The sequence below is a fragment of the Chrysemys picta genome, chromosome 14 (genome assembly GCF_011386835.1).
Source record: "Chrysemys picta bellii isolate R12L10 chromosome 14, ASM1138683v2, whole genome shotgun sequence".
Classification (NCBI taxonomy): Eukaryota; Metazoa; Chordata; order Testudines; family Emydidae; genus Chrysemys; species Chrysemys picta.
This window is the reverse complement of record NC_088804.1, coordinates 11520736-11541033: the sequence shown is the minus strand read 5'-3', so window position 1 is coordinate 11541033 and position 20298 is coordinate 11520736. Positions and strand designations below refer to the sequence as shown.

The 20298-nt window shown below is 44.9% G+C and overlaps 1 protein-coding gene across 2 annotated transcripts; it reads left to right on the top strand.

The window, feature by feature from the left end:
- The first annotated feature begins 1519 nt into the window (after positions 1 to 1519).
- On the top strand, positions 1520 to 19615 carry OSGIN1 (oxidative stress induced growth inhibitor 1). Of its 2 annotated transcripts, none has more exons than XM_005306293.4 (6): positions 1520 to 1666; positions 11832 to 11934; positions 15053 to 15189; positions 15512 to 15703; positions 16044 to 16135; positions 16897 to 19615. In XM_005306293.4, exons 2-6 carry the CDS (start codon positions 11868 to 11870, stop codon positions 17906 to 17908), a joined length of 1500 nt encoding a protein of 499 aa, XP_005306350.2. In that variant the 5' UTR covers positions 1520 to 1666; positions 11832 to 11867; the 3' UTR covers positions 17909 to 19615. The 2 variants fall into 2 exon arrangements, with proteins under 2 accessions (XP_005306350.2, XP_042708249.2); XM_042852315.2 differs by lacking the exon at positions 1520 to 1666 and adding an exon at positions 4374 to 4483.
- The last annotated feature ends 683 nt before the right edge of the window (positions 19616 to 20298 follow it).

Sequence of the window (20298 nt, the reverse complement as noted above, 5' to 3'; positions counted from 1 at the left end):
TGGCCATCTGTTCCTGGTCTCCATGGGGGTCTTTTGCAGCTGTGCAGCAGGGTCTGGTCCAGGTGGTGTGGAGCACCAGCAGCCTTTCTACAGGAGCTACCAGCATAGGGCCTGCTCCTGTGCTCTGTCCTCCCTGAGCGAGCTGGGCTGCTTCCTTGTGAGCTCCGCCTCCACTGTGAGCATGCCCAGCAGGTGTGGCTGGCCGGGGCCTTCTTGGCTCAGAGCTGCTTGTTAACCTTTGGTTCCCCAGTGTGGGACTTATACACCCCCTCACATACCCTCCCCCTAAGGCTAAGACCCAAGAGCGGGTCCAGAAATTGGCATTGCTGTATACCTTTACTGGGTGATGGAGTACCTGGAAGTCATAGGGTTGCAGGGAAAGTTACCACCTCATGATCTGGGTATTGGTGTCCTTCATGGAGTTTAGCTAGTGGAATGGAGTGTGGTCTGTGACGAGTAGGAAGGAGTTCCCTAGGAGATAATGGCGAAGTGCCTCTATGGCCCATTTCACAGCCAGAGCCCTCACCCCCTCCTACACCGCAACCCCCTGCTTCAACCCGCAGCCCCCTCCCACACTCCAAATCCCTTGGCCCCAGCCTGGAGCCCCCTCCTGCACCCCAAACACCTCATCCCTGGCCCTACCCCAGAGCCCACACCCCTAGCCAGAGCCCTCACCCCACCCGCACCCCAAGTCCCTGCCCCAGCCCAGTGAAAGTGAGTGAGGGTGGGGGAGAGTGAGCCACCGAGGGAGGGGGAATGTAGTAATCAGGGGGTGGGGCTTGGAGTATGGGTGGGGCCTCAGGGAAGGGCCAGGGCTAGGGTGTTCGGTTTTGTGCGATTAGAAAGTTGGCAACCCTAATTGTAAATGATGGTCTTGAGAGCACTGATCTTCAGTAGATTGCACAATATCTGCATCAATCTGGATGAAAAGTTGGACCCCTGGTCTGCCAGTATTTCACTAGGGGGCAGTGGTTTGTATGTAATATGCACTAGCCAGCTTCTTACAATAAAGTGTGGCTGAAATTCAAAATATCACCCAGAAGGGGAGGACATTTCAATCCCCCCACCCCGTTTTTTTTCATCAGCTGTAATTACAATACTGCTGACTATACATAGTCCTAAAAGATCCTTCAGTTTTAATGAAAGCATGCTGTGCTATCCTGCCACCCTTATTAATTACAATAATTATTGCTGTGTCACCTAGGTGTTTTAAATAAGAATAAAACTCCAAACACCACCACAATAAGACTCAGATTAATTTACACAAGACTCTTAAGCTAAAAATAACAAAGAATTAAATCTATTCAGTGTTGGATTCTTGTCATAGGGGAGCAACAGAGGCATGATTCCTTTAAGGCTGTTTTTCACCATATTTATTTCCTTTATGCTATCAACTTAACAACACTAAGTGACTCTGCATAGTTCATTCATAAACAGAGTAAGCTAGGTAATGTTGCTGACTCATGCTTATGAGCGATTTTCCTAGTCCCTCCCACCCCAGCTTCCACCCCACCCCCTTAAACTAGAACTGGTTGCCTACAATATTTAACAGCTGTCTTGGAGCTGGGAGCAATATACAGTTAAGACGCATGGTGTGTTCTGCTGCTCTAGAAATACAGGCACTGATGCACAGACTTTTTCCTTCTCATCAGCTTCATTTCCTGAGGTAAGAGGACTGTAGATGAATAAAAGAAGCTTTATTAGCCAGGCATAAGTAGCATATTGCTTTCTAGAATGGCACAAGGGAATGCTTTTAGAAAGAAGGTGTCAGCTTAATGAACCACAGACCTGGATTGTTCCTCATTTCTGTCTATGGAATGCTTTGTATTAGAATCACAAGAATAAGACTGACAAGGAGGGTCAGGTAATATCTTTTGTTGGACCAACTTCTGTTGCTGAGAGAGAAGTTTTTGAACTTACATAGAGAAGAAATGCAAGCAGAAAGATTCTATTAAAACTTTAGAAGGATGCAGTAAACTTTAAACTGCACTCAACTGTTGGAAGTTTCAGTATTTTAAAAAAATGAATGCAATCAAATGACATTACAAATAGCTGCCTGTGAAATGAACAGAGAGAAAAAGAAATTAACAACTGATGGAAACTGCTGTGTGCGTGACAAGCTTGTGCCGCTCCTGTTACCTGAATCTCATAGAAACACCTGCAAGCTGCTACATTATTTATAGCTGCACTACCCTTCTTAAAATCTCTCCATGTGTTGGACTGGCCTAATTTTATGGTCCTTACTTAAGTAAGGCTCCCGATGATGACTCTGGGAGCTTTGCTTGCTCAGGGCAACAGAACTTGGCTCTTGCTACTAAAGTTGCTCCAGTGTATTGCTAACAAATCATTGCTTTCTCTCTCTCTCTCTCTCTCTCCCTTCTTTGGATTTATAATTCATTTCAGTTGTGCAGCCTGGAAACACTAGGGTTCACATTAGCTTGCTTTACGTGAGTGATACCTTTTAAGTCCAATGGGAGTACATGTGTAAGGAGAGCAGGATTTGGCCCTAGATGGATAAGTTAGGCACTTCTCCTAGCCAGAACAGTTATGTAACATTACCTAAGCAGTGAGACACATTGGTGGCAATGAGGGGACGGATGCTGGCGCACACTAATAATAGAACAGAAAGCACTTCCAGATTGGGGTGGGAGGTGGGTTGCAGGGAGAGGAACATTTAAGGTGGAATCCTAAATTAGAAGCCAATACTATGAATGGAATCATTGCGCTGGCTGAGTTTGAATACTGGGTGTTCTGTTTTACATAAAGGAAAACAACCTAGTTTCTTTTAAAAAGAACAGGCGTACTTGTGGCACCTTAGAGACTAATAAATTTGTTAATCTCTAAGGTGCCACAAGTCCTCCTGTTCTGTTCTTTTTGCGGATACAGACTAACACGGCTGCTACTCTGAAACCTAGTTTCTTTTATTTGATCAGTTTCTTCCCCCATTGCACTTCCATAGCAAGTTCAGTATAAACCCTGGGGAAACTCCCACACACCTTATGCACTTGTACAATGCAATGCCACTGAAGGTGAGTAGGATTTGACCTGCTATCTGGATTTCAATGGTGGGAATGAGTCCTCTCAGTATTGAGAGTGATCCAAAGATTTTGTTTTTGGTTCTAATGGCATGAAAGAATTTTTCCCTCCTGTGTCTTCAGCAGTTTCTATTCTATATTTAATGTATTGCACTAAATCCTGCTTTCCATTGATGCAAATGAATGTAAGACATTTGCAAAGGTGTAAACTGGTGCAGAACTTGGCGCATTGGTGTTAGCTTTCTTCTTATAAAACAGGTAATTACTATAAACCATACAGGTGACAGATCTAGAGCAGGGAGGGAATTCTTCTTTCATCAGTAGAGCTGTGCTAGGATAACTATTAACAACCGTGATGGAAAATAAGTTTGCATATTACTCTGCCCAATAAGGAAATGGTATCCGGAGGCATCAGTCACTGAACTTTATGCCAATTTCATTGCGGTGCATCTAGCTAAGGAGGTACACTTGGTTTTTATTCGATCTATTTTAGTGCTAGTGTTGTCTAATCTGGGTTTGGATCTAAGACATCCCCGCAGTGTAGCCAGTGATACTACTCTTGCCAATAACTCTGGGTATAATTCCCACAAATGTCTCCTTCCTTTCACATATCAAAAGCCATAGAAGGGGGAATTGACTTATCACAGGTAGTCCACAGCTCCTGCTGTAGAGGTGGATGATAGCAGAACAGCTAGAGGCTAAGGCAACCTGCTACTGAGGGAGGCAAAACTACACAGCTGGTTCTGGCCCATCTTGCCCCACCTATGTCCCCTAAAAGAAGCACTTTAGCAGCAGTCGCAGCAGCAGCATGATATTATCTTATGCTGTGCTGCCAGTGGCTAGTTCACGGTCCATTGCCCATCCACAGAGAACGTGCAGCCATTTCATCAGCAGTGTTTCTGCAGACTGTTGGAGAAATACACACTGCTGTCTTTTAGGGACTTTGTATCCCTCCTCTTCCCCTGCTTAATCTAAAGAAAAGTCATTCTAGTCTGAAGGTTCATGGTTTGCTCTGCTAGGAAACATAACCCAGACCTGTATGTTGTGTGGAACAGCCATGGTGTGAGAGCTACTGCCACTCTTCAGGCAAGCACTGACCATGCAAGCTGCATTATAATTTATGCTGCTTGAGAGAATATCGTGCTGTGTAGAATGGCAGTTCCAACTCCCTGGTCTCACACAGCCACCCCACCTGCTTAGCGCTGATCTCCTGCAATTGCATCTGGGGAGGCGAGAGAGAGGTGGCTGCATCGTAGGGAGTTAGCCGTGTGCCTGTTTCTGATTAGTTCTGGCACGTGGTTGGAATGCCTTATCCTTCAGCAGCAGGGAACAGTCGTTGTGAGTAGGAGGGTAACATGTCCGCATATAGTGCGGTGCTTTTTGTCAAGGCTACAATATGAGACACAGCCTAAAAGCGGCATAGACAGACGTGAAAAGGAAGGACTAAGGTGAGCTATCAAGAGAGGAAGCGATTTAGAGGCAGAGTGGGAAGGAAGATGTGTCCAATTAGACAGAAAGTCTCCAGAGTTAGATTCCAGGGAAAGTTATTGTTGATTTAGTTTAGAAATTCACCATGCCACGGTCTGTGTGTTGGTGCTGCCTCTGGGCATACTAGGATCTGAGCAACACCAGTTGTCCTGCAATAGTTAAAGTTATGACCGTGTTTTCCTATGACAGTGCCCTATTTATAGAGGACTTATAAAAACAGGCCTTGGGTGATAAAAGCCTGAGGACTTTACACTTGTTATAGTCCATGATTTCTATAGTTAGAGCCTCTTGTTTTTTGCAAATGTGAAATAACACAAAATTAAATCAAAAACCGAAGTATAAAAGGAAAAACTCGCCTTGTATCAGCGGTTCCTGTGGTTCCTGTCCTGCAGGGGTGGGTGTGGCTTCCCACTCTGGGCATTGCAACCTGCTGGCAGGTTGCAGAGCAAGCTGCCCCACCCATAAGTGCTGGAACTAGTGGGGTTAGGGGTGCTGCTGCACCCCGTGATTTGAACTAGTAATAACAACTCGCATACATGGTTTCCACCTTCCGCCCCCCCCCCCCATTATAAAAATTGTTCCAGCACCACCTGTCCCGTGGGGCTGGGCACAGCTCCCTGCTTTGGGCATTGTGACTGGCACATGGGATCGAAGCATTGCTCGGGCTGCCCCTCCATCATGACGAGGGCTGGCTGGGTCCAACCTGCGCAACGCTGGGCCCCCGTGTGGCAGGTGGCAATGCCCAGAGCAGAAAGCTGGGCCCAGCCATGTGGGATGGGAGCAGCAGGAGCCACCACGGTGGGGTGAATGTGTGGCCGGCTCACTCTGCAATCCCCTCCCCTGCCAGGGGCTCCCACCTCCCTAGGGGCAGGACTCAACACTCCCTCCACCCTCAGCAAATACAAAATAAAAAGAACCCCCCTCACCTCCCCCCCACTAAAGTATAAAAAATACAGAAGAATTTCACAAGCTCAAACTGAGCCTTTTCACAGGATCATCTAGTTCACCATTAGATGCTTCATGCGTAACACTTACACACATTTAGTAGGAAGTGATCAAATGTTACTTAATGTCCCAATAAATCATCGAGTTTCTTTCACCGGTAGACTAATAACCGTTAAAGGCCAATCGATATCACTAGAGTTTTGAGGCAGAAATATAGATACCTATGTGTGCTAATTCCTAATGACCAAGTAAGCATGGACTCTTGGGTATCCTTCATTTCCAGATGATGGAATGCTGTCAAAAGAAATGGTACAAAGCAAAGGGTAGCCAGGACTTGATTCCTTCTAGAAGATCCAGGATGCTTTTGTTTGCTCAGATGGGAGATGTTACTGGCTAAAACTGCATGTTTGTCTAGTTTGCCCTTGCATGAAAACATTTGCTATTTTGTCAGTGCCACCCACCATGTTACCTTCTTCAAAAAGTTAGTGAAATGCCTACTTTTTGCCTTTACCAGTGCCAAAGCTGTCTTGCTTCTTGCCATTGGTCTGTCTACCTATTGCATTTAAAAACTGTTTTTTGATGCCCAGAAGTAAGATACTAACTTCCCTTCATCTTTCGTGCAACATGGCTGAAATTCACTTTTGTGCAGATGTTCACCGTAAAGACTATGCACAACTTAAATGGTACATAGGCCTTGCACTTCCTCTCTGCTCAGGGGTGAGTTTTACCCTTTTGGAATAGTTAGCATCTTCTGTCTCAGAGCTGGCTACATTTCAGAGGCAAATTATTCCAAAACACAGTATATGTGAGAATTAGCAACATGAATTGGGATCCTGCCAGAGGAAAGGCAATAGGTAAAAGACTAATATTACAATTCATTTATGGCAAAGGGATATATTGTATAGTACAGGAGTATCAGCTTCTCTAAGACTAAATTCAAAAAACTTGATTACTAGATTTTTTTTTTTTTTTTTTTTTTTTTTTAAACTTCAAGGTAAAATTTGTGTGGCTGCTTGTTCAATCTGCCGGGAACTTAGTAGGTTCTTGCATTAAGTAGTGAAGTAGACTTCAGTTTAAATGAACTGTTGCATAAATTGGATGACCTTTGTGGTGAAAGGATTATGTCAAACATTATGACATGCCAAGCTTGGCATGGACAGGACAGGACAGAAGTGACTTTGTCTGTACAAAGTGCAAGCTGGTCTCCATATTGGAGGAGAAGGTTCGAGGGCTGGAGAAACAAGTATCGACTCTGCGTTGCATAAGGGAAAATGAAGATTTCCTGGACAGACGTCAGGAGATGCTTCTACGGCCACAATGTTCTGAAGATTCAGAGCAGGCGCAGCAGGGACAGAAGGATTGTGAGGAGGTTTGGCAGCATGTGACCTCCAGAAGGAGAAAGAGGAGCGTCCATGCACCAGCAATGGAGATACAGGTGAGCAATCGTTTCCATGTTCTCTCTACAGGTGCTAATGCGGAGAGTGGACTAGATGGCCCATCTGAGGGAAGGGAGCAGAAGGAGACTCCACCGATTGGAAGGCAAAAGATGCACTGTCCTAGGGATGGGGGTTCCACGACCACCACTCCCAAGAGGAGGAGGAGGGTGGTGGTGGTCGGGGACTCCCTCCTCAGGGGGACTGAGTCATCTATCTGCCGCCCTGACCGGGAAAACCGAGAGGTCTGCTGCTTGCCAGGAGCTAGGATACACGATGTGACGGAGAGACTGCCGAGACTCATCAAGCCCTCGGATCGCTACCCCTTCCTGCTTCTCCACGTGGGCACCAATGATACTGCCAAGAATGACCTTGAGCGGATCACTGCAGACTACGTGGCTCTGGGAAGAAGGATAAAGGAGTTTGAGGCGCAAGTGGTGTTCTCGTCCATCCTCCCTGTGCAAGGAAAAGGCCGGGGTAGAGACCGTCGAATCGTGGAAGTCAACGAATGGCTACGCAGGTGGTGTCGGAGAGAAGGCTTTGGATTCTTCGACCATGGGATGGTGTTCCAAGAAGAAGGAGTGCTAGGCAGAGACGGGCTCCACCTAACGAAGAGAGGGAAGAGCATCTTCGCCAGCAGGCTGGCTAACCTAGTGAGGAGGGCTTTAAACTAGGTTCACCGGGGGAAGGAGACCAAAGCCCTGAGGTAAGTGGGGAAATGGGATCCTGGGAGGAAGCACAAGCAGGAGAGCGCAAGAGGGGAGGACTCCTGTCTCATGCTGAGAAAGAGGGACGATCATTGAGTTATCTTAAGTGCCTATACACAAATGCAAGAAGCCTGGGAAACAAGCAGGGAGAACTGGAAGTCCTGGCACAGTCAGGGAACTATGATGTGATTGGAATAACAGAGACTTGGTGGGATAACTCACATGACTGGAGTACTGTCATGGATGGATATAAACTGTTCAGGAAGGACAGGCAGGGCAGAAAAGGTGGGGGAGTTGCGTTGTATGTAAGAGAGGAGTATGACTGCTCAGAGCTCCGGTATGATACTGCAGAAAAACCTGAGAGTCTCTGGATAAAGTTGAGAAGTGGGAGCAACAAGGGTGATGTCGTGGTTGGAGTCTGCTATAGACCACCAGACCAGGGGGATGAGGTGGACGAGGCTTTCTTCTGGCAACTAGCAGAAGTTGCTAGATCGCAGGCCCTGGTTCTCATGGGAGACTTTAATCACCCTGATATCTGCTGGGAGAGCAATACAGCGGTGCACAGGCAATCCAGGAAATTTTTGGAAAGCGTAGGGGACAATTTCCTGGTGCAAGTGCTGGAGGAACCAACTAGGGGCAAAGCTTTTCTTGACCTGCTGCTCACAAACAGGGAAGAACTAGTAGGGGAAGCAAAAGTGGATGGGAACCTGGGAGGCAGTGACCATGAGATGGTTGAGTTCAGGATCCTGACACAAGGAAGAAAGGAGAGCAGCAGAATATGGACCCTGAACTTCAGAAAAGCAGACTTTGACTCCCTCAGGGAACAGATGGGCAGGATCCCCTGGGAGAATAACATGAAGGGCAAAGGGGTCCAGGAGAGCTGGCTGTATTTTAAAGAATCCTTATTGAGGTTGCAGGAACAAACCATCCCGATGTGTAGAAAGAATAGTAAATATGGCAGGCGACCAGCTTGGCTAAACAGTGAAATCCTTGCTGATCTTAAACGCAAAAAAGAGGCTTATAAGAAGTGGAAGATTGGACAAATGACCAGGGAGGAGTATAAAAATATTGCTCAGGCGTGCAGGAGTGAAATCAGGAAGGCCAAATCACACTTGGAGTTGCAGTTAGCAAGAGATGTTAAGAGTAACAAGAAGGGTTTCTTCAGGTATGTTAGCAACAAGAAGAAAATCAAGGAAAGTGTGGGCCCCTTACTGAATGAGGGAGGCAACCTAGTGACCGAGGATGTGGAAAAAGCTAATGTACTCAATGATTTTTTTGCCTCTGTCTTCACGCACAAGGTCAGCTCCCAGATTGCTGCACTGGGCAGTACAGCATGGGGAGAAGGTGACCAGCCCTCTGTGGAGAAAGAAGTGGTTCGGGACTATTTAGAAAAACTGGACGTGCACAAGTCCATGGGGCCGGATGCGCTGCATCCGAGGGTGCTAAAGGAGTTGGCGGGTGAGATTGCAGAGCCATTAGCCATTATTTTTGAAAACTCATGGCGATCGGGGGAGGTCCCAGATGACTGGAAAAAGGCTAATGTAGTGCCCATCTTTAAAAAAGGGAAGAAGGAGGATCCGGGGAACTACAGGCCAGTCAGCCTCACCTCAGTCCCTGGAAAAATTATGGAGCAGGTCCTCAAGGAATCAATTATGAAACATTTAGAGGAAAGGAAAGTGATCAGGAACAGTCAGCATGGATTCACGAAGGGGAAGTCGTGCCTGACTAACCTAATTGCCTTCTATGATGAGATAACTGGCTCTGTGGATGAGGGGAAAGCAGTGGATGTGTTATTTCTTGACTTTAGCAAAGCTTTTGATACTGTCTCCCACAGTATTCTTGCCACCAAGTTAAAGAAGTATGGGCTGGATGAATGGACTGTAAGGTGGATAGAAAGCTGGCTAGATCGTCGGGCTCAACGGGTAGTGATCAATGGCTCCATGTCTAGTTGGCAGCCGGTTTCAAGTGGAGTGCCCCAAGGGTCGGTCCTGGGGCCGGTTTTGTTTAATATCTTTATTAATGATCTGGAGGATGGTGTGGACTGCACTCTCAGCAAGTTTGCAGATGACACTAAACTAGGAGGCGTGGTAGATACACTAGAGGGTAGGGATCGGATACAGAGGGACCTAGACAAATTAGAGGATTGGGCAGAAAAAAACCTGATGAGGTTCAACAAGGACAAGTGCAGAGTCCTGCACTTAGGACGGAAGAATCCCATGCACTGCTACAGACTAGGGACCGAATGGCTAGGTAGCAGTTCTGCTGAAAAGGACCTAGGGGTCACAGTGGATGAGAAGCTGGATATGAGTCAACAGTGTGCTCTTGTTGCCAAGAAGGCTAACGGCATTTTGGGCTGTATAAGTAGGGGCATTGCCAGCAGATCGAGGAACGTGATCGTTCCCCTTTATTCGACATTGGTGAGGCCTCATCTGGAATACTGTGTCCAGATTTGGGCCCCACACTACAAGAAGGATGTGGAAAAATTGGAAAGAGTCCAGCGGAGGGCAACAAAAATGATTAGGGGTCTGGAGCACATGACTTACGAGGAGAGGCTGAGAGAACTAGGATTGTTTAGTCTCCAGAAGAGAAGAATGAGGGGGGATTTGATAGCAGCCTTCAACTACCTGAAGGGGGGTTCCAAAGAGGATGGAGCTCGGCTGTTCTCAGTGGTGGCAGATGACAGAACAAGGAGCAATGGTCTCAAGTTGCGGTGGGGGAGGTCCAGGTTGGATATCAGGAAAAACTATTTCACTAGGAGGGTGGTGAAACACTGGAATGCGTTACCTAGGGAGGTGGTGGAGTCTCCTTCCTTGGAGGTTTTTAAGGCCCGGCTTGACAAAGCCCTGGCTGGGATGATTTAGCTGGGAATTGGTCCTGCTTTGAGCAGGGGGTTGGACTAGATGACCTCTTGAGGTCCCTTCCAACTCTGATATTCTATGATTCTATGATTCTATGGTAAGCGTGCTGTACATTCCCAAAGATCTTTTTACACTCAATGAAGAGACGAGACTGCCCCGCTGAGCCACGTCATTCCATTCAATGAATTCTGATAGGTTTTCAAAATTATGAAGGTGTTAATTTAATATTTTCATTTTCTGGAGGCTCGCTGAAGATTTCTATTGAGAACACTAGTCCTAGTAACCACAGCGAATTTGTAAGTCTTTCTGGTCTCAGTGGATTAGCAGCACTGAAAGTACAGATGACTAATACAAATTCATTCAAACAACTTTGGAATTATTTATTTATGGTGGGGAAAGTCACTGCAGCCTCAAGATAGCAGTGAGTTAGGCGTGGCTAGCTTGCACTTAGTGTACATGCCTAGTCACTATGCTGTTCAATTAAAGTCGACAAGAGTGACAGGACAGGTAAGGGCTTACCAACCAGTCTCACTCTTATTCTCCTACTCAGTCACTAGGAGATTGGCTGATAAGTTTGTTATTCGTCTCTGGATGGCTTAACAAGCTCTGATTCAGAACTCTGCATGTACATGGGATCTCTGTGCTGTTAAGGAATTAACAGATGGACGTAAATAGTTTCCACTCCACGAATGTGACAGTAACACCTGTCCTTGCAAGAGGACAAGGATATTGCTTTTAAAAGAGCTTGTTAACGACTGCACCCAGTGGTTTAGTGCTTTAGCAGTTCAAATTACTCAGAAACCTTTAGCAATGTGATGGGGCATTTTTGAAAATGATGCCAATGGCTTTCAAGTCTTCAAGCAGAAGTTTAGACTCAATGCTCCATGAATGTGCAAACTTCTCTAAAAATACAAATGTCACAAGAACCTCATTGAAGAAATATTTTGTGTTTGTACAACAGCTTGGAAAATTACCAAATAGCCCTCAAAGTCACTGTAACAAGAACTTAGCCCATGATGTATAGTGATAGGAGAAGGGAAGCTTTTGCTACAACTCACCTGCAACATTCCCTGTTATTTGAATCCTTGGCCTGTCTTGAGTAGAGGCTGGCACTTGTATCATGTGGGCCAAAAAAGTTCATGAAGGACTAAGACAAGGACATCTTTTGTTTATGGCATAATTAGGTTTGACCTTAGGTTTCCAATACAAAATTTACACCTATACTTTATGGGAGTTGAAATTTAACTCCATTCATGTAAAACGAGGATAATATTTTAGATCAGCTGCTACAGAGGGCTATGAAGAGGAGCGAGTATTTGTTATTAAAAAAGGATAGTTAATGGTTGCCTTTTTTTGTCATTACAGGTAGATTTCTGGTCCTGAATCCTTTCAGATGTGAAGATGTATCCAGTGTTGAACAAGCGTCCAAATAAAAGTGATTCCAAACCACTTCCCATTGTTGTTATAGGTAAATAATATTTTGGCGATGTAATCCGTGTTCTCCAGTGCTGGAGTCTTACTAAGACAGACTATATCTGACATCCTCATGCATTGTTCCGAAAGCTGGAGTTCGATGGGCTTTGGTTCAGGTTTACACAGTGAAAACTATGTGAAGTAGTTTAATTTTTAAAACAGCTGTTTGTAGGAATGCAAAAGTGATGCTCCTCTTAGTTTGATGTTTGGTGAGTGAATCAGAAACAGGAGCTTCTTGTTTTCAAATGCCTTCTTGGAGGTTAGTTAGACATGCTCACTCTTCATATCAGTTGTGTCACTGATGTGATCAGCTATGACCGATCAGAGGCTTCTCTGGCATACAGGAGTCATTCCCTTTTCACTCAAGCTTGTGCTTAGGTGCCTTGCTAAATTAAGATATGAGCCCCATTGACTCTCTGGAAAGTCAATGTGCTTAAATGCTGTGCTAGTGCTGGGCTTGTTCTGTGCCCACCATCTAAACCAGGGTGAAATTCACCCCTGTGGAGTGAGCCCATACAAGGTTCATGCACTACAAAAGTTTCACTTAATCCTTTTTATCGTAGTTTTGTGAGGTGAACGCTTGTCCCTGGGGGCTGAATCCTGAGAGGCATTTTTAGACAGACAATTGAAAAGCTTTTTCTTGGGGATGGGATTGGTAAATTCTTGGTACTACCGTTTAAAGGGTCCAATTCCAAAACAAGTTTAACTTAAAGACCATTCTGAGTGTTGCCAGTGCAGAGATTCCCCCCCTGCCCAGGAGAAGGGAGGCTCTGGTTTTCTGAACAGCTCCCTAGGAACATTGCCAGCTGGAAGTTGCTGGAGAGTACTCCAGGGGTTGGCTATACTGGTTCTGTGACAGCTGAGAGCTCCCTCATGCCAGGGCAATCAGTTGATCAGATCCAGCACAAAAGCAGGAGCGTATCTGGCCTACTTTATGGGACTTAAAGATTCATATTTATAACCACCGCTTTGTCCATAACTCCGTCTCATGTAGCCAGATGCTGCTCAGGAACTCTGACATAACCCCAACAGTAGAAGAGCAACTTAAGGATGACTTGTATCCTGGTTCTGTTTCAAGTTAATGATTGGGTTTTTATCTCCATCAGTTTTGCACTTGGCTTTTGCTCTAATCTAAGTGAAACAGTGTTAGGAATAGAATTGAGAAGTGGCCTTTGCTCCCAGCCATTCATTGCTCCCAGAGCAGGGATTATGTCAACAGTGCTATGAAAGTGCACACAGAACGTTACAAGCTGCTGTGTCACCCTGACTGTTTTTTCCAGCACTGCATTATGTAATGGTGGTTACTCAAGAGCAACAAAGCTTTGAGCTGTAGAGGCTGATAGCTAGTTATATAGACACTGTAAAATATTAAACCTATTGGAAAACAGCCATGTGAAAACTTTCCACACTCTACTCCACTGTACACTGACGTAGAGTGTGTATATTCGCTTCTGAAGCCAGTTGTTGGGTGGGCGGTAGGAAAGTTTTAGCCATCCAGCTATTTGTTCAAAGTGTCATACTTTGAGGGATGATGGGGGTGGGGGAGGGTGGGCTCTTTGCCCAACCTCCAGCTCACTGCTTGCTTCCAGTGACTAGAAGGAGAGAAAACAAAGGTGGGAGAGAACTAAACCTCTAGGGCTGGTTGGAGACCTAGTATAATCAATAGCAACTCCATTAGCTTCATTTAAATCAATCAGTCAACAGGTTAGAGAGCGTCCACATTTAAGGTGAGAAATTTGGCCAGTTTCTTTGACTTATTCAGAACGGGGTCTTCTGCCAAATCAGGGACCAGTATCCAAGAGATTAGAGAATTGGAATATGAGGCATTGTGTGCTCACCCCCTGCTCCACATATCTTCCGTGTCACATAGCGGTAATTGAGATGAGTCTAGGTCTGAATTCCTTGGCCCTGCCAGGTAATCTCCAGAAAATACCCGAAAGTGAGCAATAAAGATCCTACATCTCTTCCTAATAACCTACTTGCTTCAGAATGACTGTGGACAGTGGCATTGAGCAGTAGGCACCAAGGACTTGAACCTGCTGTCTGATGTATGGCAGCACCACTTCAGCTCTTGGAAATTAGCTACCCCATGTGAATGTACATCATAGCAAAAAGAAGCCCACTTCTTCGGATGTAGTCCACGAAAGCTTATGCTCTAATAAATTTGTTAGTCTCTAAGGTGCCACAAGTACTCCTGTTCTTCTTTTTGCGGATACAGACTAACACGGCTGCTACTCTGAATACATCATAGCAGTGTCTGATTTTTTTTCCTTCAAGATTATGAAGTGATGCAAGTTGCATTTAGGCAGGAAAGAATGAAGCCTTAACTCTTCTGGGGTTTGAGCCCAACCCCCACTTTCATCCATACACAAATCACTTTGACGCAGGTCCGCAAGCATTCAGGATGTGGGTATTAGGACCCTGCTAGGGGGTGGGTCAGAGCCTAAGTCCCGCTGTGGCTTGGGTCCTGTCATTTTGCAGTGTGGACTCAGGTCAAGCTGTAGACCTGAGTCAGAAGGTTTGTGTAGTGCAGTGTGGACCCCATGGCACAGCTGTGAGATCTGGGTCCAGCAATTGTAAACCCAGGTTTACAATTGAATGTGGGTGCTCAAACACAGGCTTGGAAACACTGAGTCCACAAGTATGGGTCCCACAGCTCTGGATGTAGTGTATAGACGTACCCTCAAAGTCCAAGAGCAGGTTTAATTCCTAAACAGGAGCATCATCCTTTGAAAAATGCAGCTCTCTTCCAAGCCTGCTATTTTGCCCATGTTTGAAAAAGCACTAGCTTATTAGAGTGTCAGTAGCGCTAAGAGGTTCCAACTGGAATCAGGGCTCCAGGGTGCTAGGTTTTGTATTTAGATCTTGTAAGAAACAGCCCCTGCCCTGAACAGCTTACAATACACCTAGATATGACAGACAAAAAGGGAAACAGAAAAGTGAAATGATTTGCCCAAGGCCATGCAGCAGGACCGTGGTTGACTTGAGACTAGAACCCAGTTCTCCTGAGTTGAAGTCTATCCCCTGGATCATACTGCATATCTGATGAGATGTTTTACAAAGGACTATTGTTCCAACATTCGTGATACAATATTATTTTAATGTTTGTTCAGGGAATGGTCCTTCAGGAATTTGCCTTTCCTACCTGCTGTCTGGTTATATCCCTTACATCAAAAGGGGCTCTGTTCATCCTCATCCTATTCTACAGAGGAAGCTAGAGGAAACACCAGAAGTCCCCATTATAGACCAGGTTTGTATCAAATGAATTTGCCTTTTAACAGGAAGAAGTAGATAGAACACATCACCACCATCATATGCCCAGAGCATGCTGGCAACAGAAGCCTTAAGCATGGGTTAATTTGTTTCCCAAATCATCACGGTATATAGGGCCAGCACAAGGGCTGTGCACTGCTCAAATCTTCCAGACAGGGCTTGTGTGACATGTAGGCCTTGTTCTGACTAAGTGAAGTTCAGCTCTACTGAGCACCTAGTGATATTCCATTACTGCTGCATTTTGAAGTGATCTCATGTGTTCTATGATGCAGGCTCTAAGTATCTGCCCTGTCTTTTAGGATCTGGAGTACCTGTCTGAAGGTTTGGAGGGACGATCCCAGAGCCCCGTGGCTCTTCTTTTTGATACTCTGCTGCGTCCAGATACAGACTTTGGTGGAACTGCAGAATCTGTCCTCACTTGGTGGCACGAGACCCACAGGGCTATTCCCCATCTGGTCCTTGGCAGAAACCCTCCTGGGGGTGCCTGGCATGTATGTAGACATGAATGCTTAAGCTTATGAAATGTGTATTACAGAAAAGTCAGTATCCTGATTAGCTTGTTCAGCCCTTTACATCTTTAATCAGCCAGACAAGCAGGATCTCTGCTTTTAGACCCACCGAAAAGTGAGCTGGTTTGAATGCGCAGGGGAGATTTTCCCTCCCAGCCCACTACTGCCGTTTGTTCCATCCAAACATCTGGATCCGCTGAGGTCCCTTGGCTACACTAAAATGTGATTTACTGGAACTTAATAGAACAGTGTTCCTGTTCCATTAGTGCTTAATTCCTTTCATTTTTCAGTTGGTTAACTCATTCGCTGTTTGTTCTTTCAGTTTATTGAGGGATCTATGATCACTCTGAGCCAAGGGGAATGGATGGGGCTTCCAGACCTTCAGTTCAAAGACTGGATGAGGAAAAAGAGAAGGTGAGGAGACTGATGTGATATTACTTTGTCCCAAAATCCTTTGGCTATTTGGAAATATCTGGTATGAAGTCCAGCTGGCTACCTATTATGGCCAGTTTCAGTGAGTGGAAGAAATCCCCAAGAAAAATCTATTTGGTATTCAGTGCTGGTGGTATAAAATTCAGAGTAACTCCATGGACTGCAGAGCAGTTAGTTCTGAATGTACACTGGGGTAACAGAATATGGCCAGCAGTTACATTTAAAAATCTGAATTAATAGGTGTGGAAACCATAATTTTTGGATAGTGTAGCCCATTTGTATTGTCCCGCATTTACAAGTATTCTAATCAGACAGATATACAGTGGGACAGAATGTACAGTGTAACCATTCAGATGTGAGATTGCAAATACTTAGGCTACTTTTGCTTTTGTTAGGTCTATAGCATTTACGTTCTAAGTCTGGAAAAGCTCACCAGAAAAAATAAAATGGAAGTAATAGGGAGGGTAGTCAAGGATAAATATGTTGCCAAAGTTTTTGTGGGATTTTCATACCAGACAATATTGCCTCTTCCAATTATTCCTGATAGTCAGTGAGCCTGACTGTTCAGACTTGTGTATTAGGAGTAATATGAAATGAATTGAATTACTCCCTAGTTTTACACAAGAGAATGCAGGCCCAGTTTCTCCATTAATGCCAGGGTAGATAGCCCTTCAATACATGCATCAAAGGAGGGAGCCTCTGAATTTCACTGTTCAACCATCATTTATAATATCCTTTTACAGGGGCCTCAGGAATAACAGAGCCACAGCAGAAGACATTGCTCAATATTACCAACATTATGTGGCAAAGAAAGGGCTGCAGAAGAATTTTATCTGTGGGACTGTTGTGACATCTGTGAGGAAAGTGAGCCCAGATGTAAACTCCAGCTATGCACAGCAGGATCCTGAGGGGAACAGTGACTCCATCTGGGATTTCCCTGAGAAAGAAGATGACCAGATTGCTAGTGGAAATCTCTTCCAGGTGGATGGATTCATCAAAAACACTAATGGTCATCAGCAACCCTTCTCCATCTATGCAGAGAATGTGGTTTTAGCCACAGGAACATATGACAGTCCAACCAAGCTTGGAGTTAATGGAGAGGACCTTCCTTTTGTCCATCACAAACTCTCTGCCCTTGAAGAAGCAGTGAAGAACAAGAGGGTTGGCATGACATCAGATCCAGTCTTGATTGTAGGTGCCGGGCTGACAGCTGCTGATGCAATTCTCTTTGCTCACCATTGCAACATCCCAGTGATCCATGCCTTTCGCAGAAGGGTCAACGATCCAGGCCTCATCTTCAATCAGCTCCCCAAAATGATGTATCCGGAGTACCACAAAGTCCACCAGATGATGAAAGAACAGTCAGTTGCTTGTCCTGGGCCATATAAATGTTACATCAGCCTTCCTGAACATCATGTCTTGTCCTTTACAGAGGACAAGAAGTGTGTCTTCCAGGATAAGAGTGGTCACCAGAAAGTCTTTAACATTTCTATGGCTTTTGTTCTCATTGGATCAAACCCCAACCTCTCCTTCCTACCAAATAATGGCATTGACTTGGCAATTGACAATGAGCAGCCAGTCAACTCCAAGAGGAACCCCATCAACGTTGACCCATTTACCTATGAATGTGTTCAGGAGAAAGGGCTTTATGCTGTGGGACCATTAGCAGGGGACAACTTTGTGCGTTTCGTGCAGGGAGGGGCTCTGGCAATTGCCAGCTCTTTGTTAAAGAAAGCAAACAAAAATCCTCCTTAACAAACAAATTGCCCTAAGCCAAAATCGTTCAAACAGGTGATTCCTCTTCTCTTTGAGAAGTAAGGCATTTGACATGTACACTTTCCCCTGCGGTGCTCTCCAGGACAGTGCAGAGTCACCAAACTCTCAGTGGGTTCATTTGGGAAGGATAAATCAGCAAGTACATGGTTTGGGATTTAAATCTCAATGTTGCCAACATTTCTACCTTGTTAAAAGGTTGAATTTAAGTGCAACCAAGGGAAGCAGCCCCATCCCGGCAGAGCTTTGCACTAAGGGAATGGGGAACTTGCATCCTAGCTTGGAATAGTTGGGGGCAAAGCAGCAATCACTTCACTGTATAAATGTCTTGCAGCTGGTTGAAAAGAGTTCTCAACATTTAACTATTTTCCTGGTGGCCATATTGGCAAGCCCCGTGTTTAGTCTTTTTCGATTGTTACTGGATAAATACTGGTAATACTACACAACACAGTTGTTGCTGTTTCATGTGCTTATGTGGCACAGCTCTGTTGTTCTTGCTATGCAAAAGTCCATTGAAAGCTGTGCTGCAAGTGTTCTATGCACCTAAACCAGAATTCTGCAATTAGAAATTGTCACAAAAGCATTGCCTAAAGGGCTGCTGTAACCGTTATCTTCTCTTGCAAGGAGCACCACCACCATGTTCTGTATGTCCTATCTTTGGATGCAGCACACTTGTGTATCTGTCTTAGGAGGACTCCTTTTTCAAATAATGGTACAAATTTACTCCTGTTGAGTGCACAATCTTTAAAGAGCTAGGAGGCAGAATGATCGAGAGTGTAACAGTGTTGTATTCTTAGACCTCTTTAGAGGCACCAAAACCAATTTATAAAGAGGAATTATCATTGGTTTGTGAGAACTAGATTAATACTCTGCCCATGTATGATCCTTTGAATTCTTCCTGCTCAATGGAATTGAATGTTTTACCTTGGGAAGCTTTACATTACATATTGTAGTATGGATTCCCAATATAGGATAATCTTTCAGAAAATGTGTTCTGTAAATCAGAAATGGCATTCCACAAATTGTTCTTGAAAGTGAAGAATTGCACAATTGCTTTTTAGTTATTAAATTGCTTTGTTCTGTTTACTTTTTTTATTTGAATTTTTCATAATGTAGAAGAGATCCTAGATTAATACCGGAAGAAAGTGTTCACTCTAGATTTCTGGATAACTGTGTAACAAGATCTACCTGCATTTGAACAATGGCCCTGATCCTGCAAGGCCCCTGTATATGGACTTCAATGGGAGTTCCACATTCAGAGAGATTATAGGGTCAGGGCCGATTGTGTTCTCCATATAAGGCCTGACTCTGCTCTGCTTAGTGAAGCAAAACTTCCGTTGACACAGCAAGATGTGCAGAATGAGACCCAAAGAGGCCACTTTACTGTATGTGGAAGTTGATGTGAAATCCTTTCACATAGCTGCTTACCTGGCATAATCTGCTGCTTCACTAAGTGCACACAATGCCAGCAAGTCTCTCCGAAAAGTTACACACACAGAGAAAGTGTTAGTTTGTAACTGCCTGGCCCCAGAAGTTTTTAAGCAAGGCAGGTTTAAGGAACACACACATTGCTGCTGTCTCTTAGCAATGTTGTACAGCACTCTGGAAATTAACTACTTTTGTATTTTCTAAATTAGCGGTGTTAATTTTGTATGTGTAACATGTTTAAATAAAATAATTTCAAACTTACTCCAAGTGAGTTCACTTATTTGAGCTGGAGCTGAATCACTGACCCAGGTGGCATGACGTATACGTCAGGCGTTATGCGAACCATTCATCACAAGAATTACTGTTAGGGTCCAGGAAATTACTAAAGTGGATTTACAAATAATTATCAAAAGGGAAGCATTGCTCGTGGTAGTTTGACTTCATGAGTCTCCCTTGGTCAAATGAGATGAAAAGCAACAAACAGAGAAGGTATTGATAATTTTCATGAGGTTATAAAGCACCCTGAAAAGAAAGCAAGCCAGATCTTGCCCTGTGTCTTTTTTTCCTGCATAGATCCGGTGCTCGGCCCAGTAAGTCAGCTGTGTACAAGGGAGTTTTGCAGGAGTCTAGCAGACATGGAATCCCTCGCCCTCTTGAAGAGCTGCTCAGTGACCACTACTAGTCCCATCTTCCCATCTTGGGTTTGCCAGTGCATGCATTGATTCACTGGTCTCGTCACACTCGACCTAGTTTGCCCTACAGCAGACCTCTGTGGCTGGGGTGGAGGGAGTCCCCACAGAGCACAGCATGCGGCTTCACATGCCTTGCTCCCAACCACACACAGATGATCTGCACTTTTGCTGCTACTTTGAGGGCCTTCTACAAATCAATTTTGACAAATGGATGGCGGGGTGCGGGGGAAAGGGGTGTTTAATTCTCCACTT